This window comes from Mandrillus leucophaeus, unplaced genomic scaffold (genome assembly GCF_000951045.1).
Source record: "Mandrillus leucophaeus isolate KB7577 unplaced genomic scaffold, Mleu.le_1.0 Scaffold672, whole genome shotgun sequence".
Classification (NCBI taxonomy): domain Eukaryota; kingdom Metazoa; phylum Chordata; class Mammalia; order Primates; family Cercopithecidae; genus Mandrillus; species Mandrillus leucophaeus.
The window spans coordinates 140,849-155,956 of NW_012107275.1; the positions used below are offsets into that span (position 1 = coordinate 140,849).

The window sequence follows — 15,108 nt, forward strand, 5'->3', positions numbered from 1 at the left end:
GCAGCCCCCATGGAGGGAGCCGTGCAGCTGCTGAGCCGCGAGGGCCACAGCGTGGCCCACAACTCCAAGCGGCACTACCACGACGCCTTCGTGGCCATGAGTCGCATGCGCCAGCGCGGCCTCCTGTGCGACATCGTCCTGCACGTGGCCGCCAAGGAGATCCGTGCACACAAAGTGGTGTTGGCCTCCTGCAGCCCGTACTTCCACGCCATGTTTACAAGCAAGTATCCGCCTGCGCGGCCCTGGGGACTCCGTGGGTCCCTCGGGTCAGCTCCTCTGACACGCTGTCCCCACAGATGAGATGAGCGAGAGCCGCCAGACCCACGTGACGCTGCACGACATCGACCCTCAGGCCTTGGACCAGCTGGTGCAGTTTGCGTACACGGCTGAGATCGTGGTGGGCGAGGGCAACGTGCAGGTGCGGCTGCCTCCCCTGGGCCCCGGTGAAGTCCTCTCAGCCAGATCCCGCTGCCCTCCACCTTGTGCCTCCCTCACCCGCATCTCGGTGCCCTGTAGACTCTGCTCCCAGCCGCCAGCCTCCTGCAGCTGAATGGCGTCCGAGACGCCTGCTGCAAGTTCCTGCTGAGTCAGCTCGACCCCTCCAACTGCCTGGGCATCCGGGGCTTTGCCGATGCGCACTCCTGCAGCGACCTGCTCAAGGCCGCCCACAGGTACGTGCTGCAGCACTTCGTGGACGTGGCCAAGACCGAAGAGTTTATGCTGCTGCCCCTGAAACAGGTAACAGCTGGTGGGCCCAGCCGGCGCCCTCCACCCCACCCGTTTTTGCTTTTGACTCCCGACCCCATTTTGTCCTGATGCAGCCCTGCTCACAATCCTTAGTGCCTGCTGTGCATCCCCAAGACCCTCCTGGATCGAGGCCCCCCAGGAGCCTGGTCTGTGGCTCCTGACTCTGCTCAGCCCCTCCCAGTATGAACACTCAGCTCCCACCCCCTAACCCTCCTCCTAGGCATCTTCAGGGCTCCCTGGGCCCACAGGACCCTCCCCAGATCTCAGGTCTGAGGACCTCCACCCCCAGGTGCTGGAACTGGTCTCTAGTGACAGCCTGAACGTGCCTTCGGAGGAGGAGGTCTACCGAGCAGTCCTGAGCTGGGTGAAACACGACGTGGACGCCCGCAGGCAGCATGTCCCACGGGTGAGGCCCGGCCCCGGGGGCTCCCATAGCATCCAGGAGGGCATGCAGGTGGCTGAGGGCCTGGTGCGCCCTGATCTTTCCCGAATTCAGGGATTCCGTGGGGATGGTGCCCACCCTGTCTGAAGAAGAACCCGTCACACAGGTGGTACGGGCATCTGGGGGGTTGTCTCAGCCCTGGGGCCCAGTGTGCCCGAGGGTCCCGCCTGAGCGTAGTGTTCCCTGCGCCCCAGCTCATGAAGTGTGTGCGGCTGCCTCTACTGAGCCGCGACTTCCTGCTGGGCCACGTGGATGCCGAGAGCCTGGTGAGGCACCACCCTGACTGCAAGGACCTTCTCATCGAGGCCCTGAAGTTCCACCTGCTGCCCGAGCAGAGGGGCGTCCTAGGCACCAGCCGCACGCGGCCCCGGCGCTGTGAGGGGGCCGGGCCTGTGCTTTTTGCTGTGGGTATGGCTCCCCGCCCCTTTCCTTCCTGCCCTGTGCCTTCTGCTCCCCACCAGCACAAGCCCACCCCACCTGTGCCGGTCAGGTCCTGACCTGCCCCTCCGCCCCTCCATCCAGGGGCCTCTCCAGGAGCCCGGGGTGTGGCCCAGCAGTGGGATCCACTCACGAGTCCCGTCTCCACCTGCCCTCCCCAGGCGGTGGGAGCCTGTTTGCCATCCACGGAGACTGTGAGGCCTATGACACGCGCACCGACCGCTGGCACGTGGTGGCCTCCATGTCCACGCGCCGGGCCCGGGTGGGAGTGGCTGCGGTGGGGAACCGGCTGTATGCTGTGGGCGGGTAAGCCCGGAGGCTGGACTTGGGTCAGGTCTGGTGTGTGCCCCATGGGGACCGGCTGTATGCCGTGGGCGGGTAAGCCTGGAGGCTGGACTGGGGTCGGGTCTGGCGCATGCCCGCCAGGCCAGTCTTGACCTGCAGTGGGTTAATTCTGCTAGCTACGACGGGACCTCAGACCTGGCTACCGTGGAGTCCTACGATCCCGTGACTAACACGTGGCAGCCGGAGGTGTCCATGGGCACGAGGCGAAGCTGCCTGGGTGTGGCCGCCTTGCACGGACTCCTGTACTCGGCTGGCGGCTATGACGGGGCCTCCTGCCTGAACAGGTAGTAATTGGGGTTGGGGCCCCAGTGGCTTTGTAGGGTCCACCTCGCAAGAGGCGAGTTTGTGTCACCATCATGGAGGTCGTAGCTGACGAGGTGTTAAAGGGGGTGATCTGTGAGGCCGCTTCACCCCAGGCCACGGCCACATTGGGCCTGAACTGGCTTTGCTGCCCCAGTCCCCTTTCCTCTTTGGGATCCTTATCTCCAGTCCAGAGGCTGGGCCCAGGTGGGTGTACGCCCAGGGTTTTCCAGGCAGCCAGGGGCCTGTGCCCACCAGCGGGTCCTGGCTGGTAGGACTTTGCGGTCTGAGTCTCTGTGGCTCCTAGGGTAAGATTTCAGCCGTTCTGCTGGGGAGGGCAGGTCCTGGGGCCGGGACGCCTTTCTGTCTCTATTGAGCTGTGGCGGTCCTGGTGCCCACAGTGCCGAACGCTACGACCCCCTGACCGGAACGTGGACATCCGTCGCTGCCATGAGCACCCGGAGGCGCTATGTGCGAGTGGCCACGCTTGGTGGGTGATGGGGCCTGCCTGGGGGGAGTCCCCGCCTTCCCCCACCCTGGAGACCCCACTGCCAGCAGGAGTGCCACGGGCATGTTGATTTTCCGCAGATGGGAACCTGTATGCCGTGGGCGGCTACGACAGCTCCTCACACCTGGCCACTGTGGAGAAGTATGAGCCCCAGGTGCATAGTGCACCCCTCCTGGCCACACCCTCCTGTGCGCTGCGGGGCCCTCCCCTCTCTGGTCACCCACATCCCACCCATTCCTGACACCCCACGCTGGAGGTGGGGCTGCGGCAGGGGAGGGATGCCTGTGGCGGGTCTGCCTCCAGCCCACACCCTCACCCCCAGGTGAACGCTTGGTCGTCCGTGGCGTCCATGCTAAGCCGACGCAGCTCAGCAGGTGTGGCCGTGCTGGAGGGTGCCCTGTACGTGGCAGGGGGCAACGACGGCACCAGCTGCCTCAACTCGGTAGAGAGATACAGTCCCAAGGCTGGAGCCTGGGAGAGCGTGGCGCCGATGAACATCCGCAGGTCCGCAGTGGGGCTGTGCTGCGGGGAGGGGGTTTTCCCCACTTCAGTGGGCATGTCCCGCCCCCACTGCTTCTCGTGGCGCGGCCCCTCCCCCCGCACCCCTTCCTGCAGCCAGGGGCTCACCCCGCCTGCCCCCCAGGAGCACGCACGACCTGGTGGCCATGGATGGATGGCTGTACGCCGTGGGGGGTAACGATGGTAGCTCCAGCCTCAATTCCATCGAGAAGTACAACCCGAGGACCAACAAGTGGGTGGCCGCGTCCTGCATGTTCACACGGCGTAGCAGTGTGGGCGTGGCGGTGCTGGAGCTGCTCAACTTCCCACCGCCGTCCTCGCCCACGCTGTCCGTGTCCTCCACCAGCCTCTGACCCCCCCACCCCCAGAGGCCTGCAGCCTCCCACATGCCTTAAGGGGGCCGTGGCCCCCACCAGGGACATCTTGCATTTTCTGTTCACGTCTCTGCGTCCATTCCTTAGTGTCTATATTTAGTTGTTTATTTATTTAGTTATTTATCTTATTTATTGAGGGGTGAGCAGTGCTGCAGCCGCCTGTCCTCCCCTCCACTGCCTGCATGGCGGGCAGCCAGGAGTGACCAGGTGGGGGCCTCGCTGCCCCAGGGCCATTACCTGCTCAGACCCTGCAGGCCGCGGAGCCAGAGGCCCTGGGGCTTTCCAAGCAGCTGCAGACCCCAGCTCGAATTTTGCACACGGCGGGGTCCCGGGAAGGGTAGGGAGCAGGTGTCCTTCCTGTCGTCGTCTGCTTTGTGCCGTCTTCCCTGGATCTTGTAGTGGGTGCACACGTGTGCACTTGGGCCCCACACAGCAATACAAGCCCAACTTGAACAATAAACACATTTCTGGGCTCCTCAGGCTGAGCATCTCTCTGGCTTGTGGGGCAGCTGCGCAACTTTGGGTCCTATCTGGGGGTCCAGGGTGAGGGGCATGGGCGGGTGGCCTGAGATGCTGCACCGGTGTCTGGGGGCTACAAGGCAGAGCTGTGCATCCAGGGAGGGTGGGGGCCATGGAGTCCCTCCCGCTGTAGGTGGGGTTTGCCTGGGCTGGGTCCTGAGGCTGAGGTCCCTGCCACGTCTTGGGCTCTGGGGGTGCGGTGGGGGAGGACAGCACTGCCCCTGCGTATGCTGACTGTCCTGGCCGCCTAGGTGGCACGTGGCCTTCCAGAGTCCCTTTAAGCCTTGAGGACCCTGACGGGTCTGTGGTGAGGGAGCCCAGGCAGGAGGGGAGGCTGGGGTGGCTCTGGCCGCTGTCTCCTACGCTGGAATTCCTGCCTCAGCCCTCCCTGCAGTCACCGGTGACTCAGGCTGGCCAGGGTTTAGATGGAAACAGGATGTGTGTGCACATTGTTGGGGGGGTGCTGGAAGGTGGCCCCGAGTTCACAAAGCCTGAGCACAGGCAAGTGGGGTGCCCCTTGCACACTGGAGGCCTTGTCTGGGCCAGAGGGGAGATCACCCCAAGGCTGGCCCCTCGGTGTGGAGGGCCCAGGGCAGAGACCTGGACGGCTCAGGTAGGGGCCAGGCCTCTTCCAGAAAGGCTCCACCCCCTCCCAGCCCTGGGTGACGGGTGGGACGTCCCAGAGCCCCGCCTGCCTGTGGGAGGCGGGGGCAGGAGGCTGTGGACAGGGACCCAGACTTGCCGACCTGCACGACTCTGGCCATGGGGAACAGCCACTGTGTCCCTCAGGCCCCCAGGAGGCTCCGGGCCTCCTTCTCCAGAAAGCCCTCACTGAAGGGAAACAGGTGAGCGGGGTGTGGGTGTGGCCACCTGGGCACAGGGCTCCCCCACCTGCTTCGGGGCCACGAGCTCCCTTGCCTTGTCCCCAGAGAGGACGGCGCACGGATGCCGGCTGGCCTGCTGGGCCCCGAGGCTGCTCGAAGCGGGGACGCCGCCGCCAACAAGCTCTTCCACTACATCCCCGGCACGGTGAGCGCGGCGCACGCGGTGGCTGGGGTCTGGGCGCGTGGCTCTGCCCGGGCGTGTGTGCCGCGTGTCCGTGCAGTTCAGGGTCTTCCCCTCGGCCCGGGGGGATTCAGACCCCCTTAGGTGAGGAGCGGACGCTGACTGCCCCGCCCTGGGGAGCTCATCCGGCCGAAAGTCTGAGCGGAGAGCGAAACCGCGACGCAGGACTGAGTCAGTCGGGAGCGAGCTGGGCGGGGCGGGCCGCGGGCGGGGCCTCCCGGGACCTCCTCCCGCAGGGGACCGGCGCACGCGTCTCTGTCGCTGCAGTGGGGCTGGGGTCGTGCTGGTCGTGTCACTTGACAGTAAGGGGCCTCAGGTGAGCAGTGAGCCAGCCGGCCACCTACGAGGCCTGTTTTTCCCGGGGTGTCCCGCAGGAAGCTGCTGCTGGGTACGGCGGCCCGGTCCACAGCAACCCCTGTGTGCACGCACGGGCCTCCTCCCAGCCTGCCAAGGCCACGCAGCAAGGAGGCATCTCCCGAGCACACACTAGGCCACCTGTCCGTGGAAGGAGCAGAAGAACCCCCATGCCCATCCCCCCGCCCAGGCCTCCGTAGGACTAAGGGTCTTCACAGGGTAGATGCCCATCCCCTTTCAGATGTGCCTGGTGCTGGGTTGAGGGAACAGGAGGAGGAACCTGGCTTCAGGGCAGACAGGAGCCCCCACTGCACCCCTGTCAGGCAGCCTGGATGCTATGTGCAGGCCCTAGGAGCGTCTGGGGGAGAGGACCCCTGCCCTGCACTCCTAGGTCCAGCAGCTGGTGTGGCCGTGCAGACCCCGTCACCAACATGCCCCCGCCAGGCAGGAGGCTCGTGCCATACCCTCTCCTGACCTGCAGAGTTTCAGGGTTCCCTGCAGACAACAGGTGCTGGTTTCGGAAACCACACTGCCTCAGAGGAGTGGGCAGGCAGAGGGAGCCAGGCTGGCCTAGGGGTGGGGTCCCTTTGGCTGCATCTCAGACGCTACTCTCTCTGTCCAGGCCCAGGACATGCAGTGGGACCCTGGTGGGGTCCTATGAGGTGTGGTGGGTGGCCCTAGTGGTCCTCCTTTGCCAGGACATGGTAGCCAGAGAGGGAACCCGCTGAGCCTCAGGAAATGGGGCTGGGGGAGAAGCTCGGGGCCAGTCCTGGAGCCAGTGCTCCTCTGCCCTGTGCCTGGGCTCTGCACCCAGTGCTGTGAGCTGGCTCTGCCGGCTCCAAGCTGAGTCCTCCCTGGGGCCCCGAGGCTGAGCTGGGCTGCAGGGCTAGCTGTGTGGCCCTTCCTGGTCTGTGGCCTATTTTTCATGGGTGCCTACCCGGCATCAGTTCCCACGCTGGGTGTGGGTACAGGAGGCCCCACCCAGAGGCGGGAGGCCGGGAAAGCCTATGCGTCTGTCTGTTCACATTCCTGGGCCTGCTCAGGGGCAGCTAAGCTTGGCCAGGGCACAGCAGCACTGCAGGTAGCCCTTGCCAGCTCCTAGAGGGAGCAGGACACCTTCCCACTTGCCCCTGAGCCTGTGGATCACAGAGCTCTCTAGCCCCAGGTTCACACCCGTCCCCTTTCTGATCTCTAGCCTGGTGATCAAAGCCTGCATTTGTAGAGGACTGTGCCAGGATTGGCTAAGTGTGGCATGGATGTGGATTCCCCTCCCCTCTCAGCACATGCAGTGATACCCACAGCACATCCCAGGCCCTGTCTTAGGCTCTGGGGACACAGAAGTGAACGGAATAGACAACCCCTGTTCTCACGGTGCTCCCATTCCCACGGCAGAGACAGACGACGGGGCAAATAAATAGAAGATCCAGTGAGAAGGGTGGGGTTGGTGCTAAGGAGAAAAACAGAGGGGATGGGTGCAGAGGATCAGGGAAGGCTGGAATTTTAGAGGGGCTTTCAGAAAAGGACCTCTTGGAGCAGGTGATGTCTGAGCAAAGCTGCAAAGTGGGTAAGGAAGGGGGTCGGGGCTGAGCGGTCCCAAAGCGGGAAGAGCACATGCAGTGGCCGGAGAGCAGGGGTCTGACCCCTCGGGGCACTGCCAGGACCCGCTGTCACTTGAGCAAGCGGCCAGCACACACTCAGGGGATCGACCCCAGAAATCTCCTCACATCTTTCAGGCTGGGGGCTGGAAATGGGCGGCGCTGAGAGCATTGACACTGAGGAAATTGACAAACGTTACAAATCAGGGCATTGGTGTGTTTCTGTGTCTGTTTTTTGTAGAACCAGGTGTTAAATGTTTACCAGCCAATACTGGAGACGTGGGAGGGTTTTGAGTGTTACCCAGACACCCCCAAATTCTTCTAACAAGTCTTCAGAGGTTGAATAACCAAAGACATGTTACACAGCTTAGGAAATAATGAAGATAGGATTTAATCCACTGAGTTCAAATCTCACCATCTCTACCACTAGACCAGGCAGCTCTAGCTCTGTGTGGGGAAGTGTGTCTGTGTGTGTGTATGCTCGCACATGAGTGTGTGCACAAGTGTGTATGTGTATGTGTGCGTGTGTATGCACATGTGTATATGTGCGTGTGTGTGCACGTATTTGTGCACTGTGTATGTGTGCATGCATGTGTGTATGCATGTGTGTATATGCATGTGCACACGTGTGTGCACACGTGCATGTGTATACATGTATTGGTGTGTGGATGTGTATGCATGTATGCACATGTGTGCATGTGTGTGCAAATCTACATGTGCATGTGTGTATGTATGCATATGCGTGCATGTGTGTACACATGTGTATAGGTGTGCATTGCGTATGTGTGCGCATGTGTACATGTGCATGTGTGCAGTGCATGCATGTGTGTGTACATGTGTATATGTGTGCGCACATGTGTATGTGTGCACGTGACACGTGTATGTGTATACATGTGTGTTTTGGTGTATGTCTCTGTGTGTGGACATGTATGCATCTGTGTGTATGTGTGCAAGTGCATATGTGTGCACGTGTGTATCCATGCATATGCGTGAATGTGTGTGGACATGTGTGGGTACATGTGTGTATGCATCTGTATGTGTCTGTATTGTGTGGCATGTGTGTGTCTATGTGTATGTGTATGCATATGTGCGTGTATGCACGTGTATGTGTGCGTGTGCATATATGGATACATGCATGTTGCCTGTATGTGCACGTATCGGGGGTGTGTGCATGTACGTGTATGCAAACGTGCATGTGTGTATATATGTATGCACGTGTGTGTGTAAGTTCTGCCATGACTGTTTTCCTGTGGAGAGGCTGAGTGTGCAGGTTCTATGCCTGGGGGAGGCTGTTCTTCACATATGTGTTGGGTGGCTGTGCACAGGCAGACCATGCCTGTAATCCTGTGGCTGTGTGGATGCCAGCGGAGGGGGTGAGGGGCCCAGGCGAGGCCCCTCCCCTGAGCGCCGCTCCTCCTAGGACATCCTGGACCTGCAGAACCAACGAGAAAACCTGGAGCAGCCGTTCCTGAGTGTGTTCAAGAAGGCGCGGCGGAGGGTGCCTGTGAGGAACCTGGGAAAGGTCGTACATTACGCCAAGGTCCAGCTGCGGTTCCAGCACAGCCAGGTGGGGGCCGGGCCGGGCTGGGGGGAGCACGCTCCGGGTGCAGCATCCCCACCAGCCTGGGGCTCCCCAGACCCTGCACTGACGACCCTGCTGCCCGCGCAGGATGTCAGCGACTGCTACCTGGAGCTGTTCCCCGCCCACCTGTACTTCCAGGCCCACGGCTCGGAAGGACTCACCTTTCAGGTGAGGCAGTGGGCGGTGGGGGTGGGGCCACGGCCACCCTTCCCTCCGTGGATCCCTGAAGCTCCTACCCTGTGGCTGGCAGGGGCTGTTACCACTGACGGAGCTGAGCGTCTGCCTGCTGGAGGGGTCCCGAGAGCACGCCTTCCAGATCACAGGTGTTTGGGATGCTCCCCGGGCCCCCAGAGGCACTCGTGACCCAGGACTTGGAGAGGGGCCTGCCCTGTGGGCTGTGGGGCATGTGTGTGTATGTGTGTGCCCTCTCTGCCCCGCCCGCAGGCCCGCTGCCCGCACCCCTCCTGGTGCTCTGCCCCAGCCGGGCCGAGCTGGACCGCTGGCTTTACCACCTGGAGAAGCAGACGGCCCTCCTTGGGGGGCTGCAACACTGCCACTCGGCACCGCCACAGGTCAGTGCCAGGGACCCCACGCCCCTCCCCACCCAGATCCTCGCAGCCTGCTCTGACCTCCTCCTCACAGGGGTCCTGTGGAGACGAGCTCCCCTGGACTCTGCAACGCCGCCTAACCCGGTTGCGGACGGCGTCAGGGCACGAACCCGGCGGCAGCGCTGTCTGTGCCTCGAGGGTCAAGCTGCAGCACCTGCCCGCACAGGTGGGTGGGAGGTGCATGGGGCTGTAGGGGGACGGGAGGGGTGCAGGGTGCTGGGCAGGGCAGGGACTGGCCCTGGGTGCACAGCAGCTCAGCCCCCGCATCGTTTGACGCCCCCCACTCAGGAGCAGTGGGACCGGCTCTTGGTCCTGTACCCGACGTCCCTGGCCATTTTCTCCGACGAGCTGGACGGGCTTTGCTTCAAGGTGGGCCCCTCCCCACTGTGGGCCCGCCCCAGGGAGGCACCTGTGTGGGGGTGGAAGGGGGCGGCCGTGCAGGAGGAACCTGTATTTCGGGGCCTGTTGAGACAGAGCGCAAGGCCCGCAGTCCTGGTCAGTCTGGTCTCCCCGTGACGTGGAGGAGCCCCTGCCCGCCCTGAGCTTCTCACCCTGAGGTTCTTGACTGTCACCCTGGGGCAGGCAGCACGGGGCTGAGAGCCCCTCCTGGGGACTCCCTCGTGTGTGCCTGCCCGTGAGGGGTGTGTGTGCACACGTGTGTGTGCCTGTGTCCTCCAGGGCAGGCACCGGGAAGGGGGTGTGCACTCATGGCAACCTTCAATCACTGAGGAACAAACACAGGGCCCTCCCTGTGGTTCCCCCGGCCCAACTTCCTCTCTGGGGACCCCAGGAGGCCAGTCCTGCGGCTTTGTGTGTCTGCCCCAGGGCTAGCAGTGGCCCCAGGACAGATGGGACCCACTGGCCTCCCTCAGGGCGGTGGCCTCGGTGCCCAGCTCTCCAAGTACCCAGCCAAGCTCTGGAGGGCACGAGGGTGGGACGAAGCCAGGCGGGGCCCCGGGACTGCCCCCACAAAGGCCTGGCCCTCAGTCTCCGCCCCCACAGGGGGAGCTCCCACTCCGTGCGGTCCACATCAACCTGGAGGAGAAGGAGAAGCATATCCACTCCTTCCTGATCGAAGGTGGGGCCCTGACCCCAGTTCTGCCTCCTGCCTGGCCAGGCCATGGTGGGGCGGGAGCCTGGGGGACACCCGGCTCTTTAGTGGGGGTGCTGAGGGATACACCCCACCCTGCCAGCCCCTCACAGCATCTGTGTGCCAGGCCCCCTCATCAACACCATCCGCGTGGTGTGCGCCAGCTACGAGGACTACAGCCACTGGCTGCTGTGCCTTCGTGCCGTCACCCACAGGGAGGGGGCCCCGCCGCTGCCTGGCGCCGAGAGCTTCCCAGGGCTGCAGGTGAGGCATCAGCAGGCCCCACAGCCCAGGTCCTGGGCAGTGGTAAAAATGGGGCAGCAGACCGGGCGCGGTGGCTCAAGCCTGTAATCCCAGCACTTTGGGAGGCCGAGGCGGGTGGATCATGAGGTCAGGATATCGAAACCATCCTGGCTAACACGGTGAAACCCCGTCTCTACTAAAAAATACAAAAAACTAGCCGGGCGAGGTGGCGGCGCCTGTAGTCCCAGCTACTCCGAGGCTGAGGCAGGAGAATGGTGTGAACCCGGGAGGCGGAGCTTGCAGTGAGCCGAGATCTCGCCACCGCACTCCAGCCTGGGTGACACAGAGAGACTCCGTCTCAAAACAAACAAACAAAAAATTAGCCAGGCATGGTGATGCACCCCTGTAATCCCAGCTACTCAGGAGGCTGAGGCATGAGAATCGCTTGACCCGGGAGGCAGAGGTTGCAGTGAGCCGAGACTGTGCCACTGCACTTCGGCCTGGGAGACAGAACAAGACTCTGTCCCAAAAAGAAAAAAGCGGGGGCAGCAGGGTAGGTCCAGGCAGGGGCAGGTGGGGAGGGGGTCCAGCCCTCACTCACCCCCACTCACTGCCCACCCAGGTTACGGGCAGTGGCCGAGGCTCACTGTCCTCAGGCGGACGGACCAGCTGGGACTCGGGGTGCCTGGCGCCCCCCTCCACACGCACCAGCCACTCCTTGCCTGAGTCCTCAGTGCCATCCACTGTGGGCTGCTCCTCCCAGCACACACCGGTGAGTGCTTACGGGGCGGCAGACGAAAGTGGGGCAGAAGACTGTCGGGTAAGTGTGTGTTGGGGACCCTGGTTCGTCAGGGGAACTCAGACTGGAGGGAGCCCCTTGCAGCCTCAGAGAGTTGCACAGGAGAGGGGCCAAGGGGCTCTCTGTGGAAGGTTTGTGGTCCCCACAGGACCAGGCCAACTCTGACCGCACCAGCATTGGCCGACGGAGGACTGAGCTGAGACGTAGCAGCAGCCGGTCACCCAGGAGCAAGGCCCGGGCAGAGGGCCGCGGCCCTGCCACCCCACTGCACCTGGACCTGACCCAGGTGGGCCCAGCACACCCACCCAGCCCCTGGCCTGGTTCCCACCATTCCGCACCACTGGCCTCTGTCTCTGGGCCTGGTTGTCCTGGCGCCACCCAGAGGTGTCTTGCACAGAGAAGGGGTGGCCTAGGCTGCTTCTAGCCGAGAAGCCCATTTCTCCCACCTCTGCCCTGCAGCTGAACAGGCTGAGCCTGGAGAACAGCCCAGACGCCCCTGACCACGCTTCGGAAACTTCACACTCACCCCTCTACGCTGACCCCTACACGCCCCCTGCCACCTCCCACCGCAGGGTCACCGATGTCCGGGGCCTGGAGGAGGTCAGGCCCCTGCTGGGCGACAGAAAGGGCGGGAGGTGCCTGCAGCCTGAGGCTGGGGAGGTCTAGACCGTGCCTCTCGGCCTGGGGTCTGGGGCTGCCCCGAGCCTGAGGTCTGTTCAGGCTCTGATGGGAGGTTGAGGTTCTGGGGGTCCCTGGATGCCACTGAGGCCCCAGCCCAGGCTCTCCTGGCAGTTCCTCAGTGCCATGCAGAGCTCACCTGGACCTGTGCCCTTGAGCCCACACCCCTTGGTGCCTGTGTCTGTGCCTGCCTCTGACCCCGGCTCCAGCTCCTCTGGCCCCTCGGGCCCCCACTTGCTCTCCAAGAAGGGAGTCCTGCAGTCCAGAGCCTCTCAGAGACACCGGGGCTCAGCCAAGGACGGGGGGCCACAGCCCCCAGACTCCCCTCAGCTTGTGAGTAGCAGTCCTCACGCCAGTGTGCCCTGCGCTCCGGGGTGCTGGGGGCGCTGGTGTGGGGCCTTCTGGGACTCTGAGGGAGCAGGGAGGGAAACAGGAGGACGGGGGCAGATGGAGACCAGGAGGCCAGCAGGGAGGTGGGGAGACGGGACTGGGGAGGGAGAGCAGGGGGACGTGGGTGATGCCAACCCGGGGGGTGGGGGTCTGCACATCGACCGGCCGTCTCCAAGCTCCCTGCCTGGGGCTGTACCTGACTCTCAGACTGGCGGTTTGGGCTTCCCAGGTCTCCTCTGCCAGGGAAGGTTTGCCTGAACCCCGGCTGCCTCTGACAGGTGAGTGAGGGTCCTGCCTCCTGGGGTGAGTGCCTGTTGCCTGCCACAGGCTGACACATCTCTGCCTTCCCTACTAGATGGCTGGTCCCCCAGGAGGAGCCAAGGTCCCAGCTACGACCACCTCTGGGACGAGACTTTGTCTTCCTCCCACCGGAAGTGCCCCCAGCTTGGAGGGCCTGAGGCCAGTGCGGGTCTGGTGCAGTGGATCTGATGGCCACAGTGAGGCCGGCTCTCAGGACCACCCTCACCAAGCTCCAGGGTACCCGCCCCTCTAACCCACTTCAAATTACAAGTCAGGGTCTGAACCCAGTGTGATGGGGGGGTCTCTGGGGCCCTGAGTTCAGAGCCTGTCCCTCAGTTCCTGCTCCTCAGTGCCAGCAGCTGGGGCAGGGAGGGGCAGGAAGGGCTCACCCCAAGGATGCCCTGGCTGGCGAGGTGGGTCACAGGTCAGGGAGGTCCTGGCCATCCACAGGGTCGGCCGTCAGCTCAGCTCGCCAGGAGTCGGGGGGAGACTCACTGGGAGTGGGAGGGGGGCGGCATGGGCGTGAAGGTCGGAGGAAAGAGAAAGGTCAGCAGGGTCAGGGTATGTGAGGTCAGAGGGCATGAGGGTCACAGGTCAGCAAGGTGTGAGGAGCACTGGCCAGGGTGTCCCAAGGAGGAGGGCGGGTGGGTCCTTGCATGGCCTGGGCATGCGCCATAGGGCAGCACGGGAGTTGCTGACACCACCGGACGAGAAAGAACAAAAAGAGAAAAGAGAGAAGAGAGAGAAGAGAAGAGAAGGAAAGAGAGAGAGAGAACGAGGAAAAGAAGAAAGAAAAAGAAAAGAAAGAATTTTATTGGTGCCACGTACATGTGTTCTCCGCTCAGCAGCCAGGATCTCCCACAGTCTTGAGGGCCCTGCACACACTGCCTTGGCAGGACCCCCACCCGGGGACCCCCACCTGGCACCCAGCCAGGCAGCCCCCTTCCTCTGCCACCTTCGGCTCCTCACCAAACTTCCCAACTCGTCTCTGACTCCCCTTGGCCGTGGGCCCCCAGCTGCCCCACAGGAGCCGCCAGGACAACCCCAGGAGCCCAGCCCTCCGTCTGATGCTGCCAAATTCTTCCTCTGCACCTGCACCCAGGGCTTCCCAGGGAGGGGCTCGCAGCTCTGCCACAGACCCCCACCCTGCAGGGGCCGCCAGGCTGCCTTCACTGTCTCAGGCCAGAGCTCAGAGAGGCCTTGGCCACAGTCCCTTGAGGATCAAGAGTGATGGGCCTTGGAGCCCTTGGCAGCCCGGCCCACCTGTGAGGAGGCCGCCCTGTGTCCTCGCCCCTCCGTTTGCCCAGAGCTCCAGCCACAGCCTCTCGCTGCTCAGACCCCTCCAGGGTCCAAGTCCTGTCCTGCCACTCAGCCCCCACTGCATCCCGGAAGAAATGCAGGGTGTGGTTAAATGTGATTTCAGATAAACAACAAATAACTTCTTAGTAAAATGACCTCCCCACTATTGCGTGTCTGAAATTAACCGAATGCCCTGTGTTCTCATCTGTGAATCTGGCCACCCTCCTATCCAGCCACCTGGCTCCCTCCACCCACCCAGACTTTAGCACCTTCCCTCCCAGGCGTGGGGAGCGGCCGTGGCCACTGGCTGGATCCTCAGGTGAGTCCGAGGGAGCAGCACCAGGACACGCCCCCCTCCTGGACGCCGTAGAAGACAGGGGTCAGAGGGCTCGGGCAAGGGTGGCACCTCGTCCCGTCCTGGGTGCCTGTGGTCGTCTCCTCATCCCGCATCTCCCTGGCCCGGGCCTGGCTCCTAGGAGCTGGGGCTGTGGCGCTCTTGCCCCACCTGCCGGCGGAAGTAGCGGATGGCAGAGATGGTGCCGACGTTGGCCAGCAAGACTGCAAGAGAAGCACAGGGTCTCCTGAGGGCCAGCCTGGCTGTGACCACCGTCTGCCCGCAAGACCCAGCCCTCAAAGGGCGGGCTAGGCCGGTGCGGCCAGGGCCTCGGCTCAGCCTGGGAGGAGCAGGTCAGGGGAGAGCCCTGGGGCCCCCATGCACCCCTCGTCCTGCCAGTGCCCCTCGGTCTGGCTTCTAGCCACAGCTCCCTCTGCCCCCAGCACCCGAACCTGTTTTCCAAGCGTCTGGGGTGTGCAGATCTGACGTCCTCACAGCCCAGGTGGCAAGGGCTACAAACACCAGGCACATGTCATTCTGGCTGAAGGCAAATGACGGGACAGGCCCCCGGAGCTCCGC

The 15,108-nt window shown here is 63.5% G+C and overlaps 3 protein-coding genes across 4 annotated transcripts in view; 2 read left to right on the forward strand and 1 right to left on the reverse strand.

The window, feature by feature from the left end:
- The first annotated feature begins 6 nt into the window (after positions 1-6).
- Positions 7-3,833, forward strand: KLHL17 (kelch-like family member 17). Its single transcript, XM_012001963.1, has 11 exons — positions 7-220; positions 297-418; positions 517-738; positions 1,037-1,153; positions 1,384-1,597; positions 1,789-1,933; positions 2,089-2,256; positions 2,674-2,762; positions 2,861-2,934; positions 3,103-3,284; positions 3,424-3,833. Exons 1-11 carry the CDS (start codon positions 10-12, stop codon positions 3,650-3,652), a joined length of 1,773 nt encoding a protein of 590 aa, XP_011857353.1. The 5' UTR covers positions 7-9; the 3' UTR covers positions 3,653-3,833.
- Positions 3,834-4,925: 1,092 nt separating this feature from the next.
- Positions 4,926-14,361, forward strand: PLEKHN1 (pleckstrin homology domain containing, family N member 1). 2 transcript variants are annotated; one of them, XM_012001965.1, is made up of 17 exons: positions 4,955-5,037; positions 5,122-5,221; positions 8,627-8,773; positions 8,876-8,956; positions 9,039-9,111; positions 9,233-9,360; positions 9,449-9,562; positions 9,685-9,765; positions 10,399-10,474; positions 10,614-10,750; positions 11,352-11,501; positions 11,677-11,814; positions 11,988-12,128; positions 12,321-12,539; positions 12,826-12,874; positions 12,952-13,098; positions 14,204-14,361. In XM_012001965.1, the coding sequence occupies exons 1-16, from the start codon at positions 4,955-4,957 to the stop codon at positions 13,083-13,085; spliced, it is 1,851 nt and encodes a 616-aa protein (XP_011857355.1). In that variant the 3' UTR covers positions 13,086-13,098; positions 14,204-14,361. The 2 variants fall into 2 exon arrangements, with proteins under 2 accessions (XP_011857356.1, XP_011857355.1); XM_012001966.1 differs by lacking the exons at positions 11,677-11,814; positions 14,204-14,361 and having other exon boundaries at positions 4,926-5,037; positions 9,431-9,562; positions 12,952-13,614.
- PERM1 (PPARGC1 and ESRR induced regulator, muscle 1) overlaps positions 9,486-15,108 on the reverse strand; it is a 10,440-nt gene continuing 4,817 nt past the window's right edge. The window contains exons 4-6 of the mRNA XM_012001964.1: positions 14,982-15,106; positions 14,451-14,753; positions 9,486-9,583 (exon numbers count right to left, since the gene is read on the reverse strand). Of these exons, the coding sequence (XP_011857354.1) occupies positions 14,668-14,753; positions 14,982-15,106 (211 nt within the window). The 3' untranslated portion in view covers positions 9,486-9,583; positions 14,451-14,667. The remainder of the gene's footprint in view (positions 9,584-14,450; positions 14,754-14,981; positions 15,107-15,108) is intronic.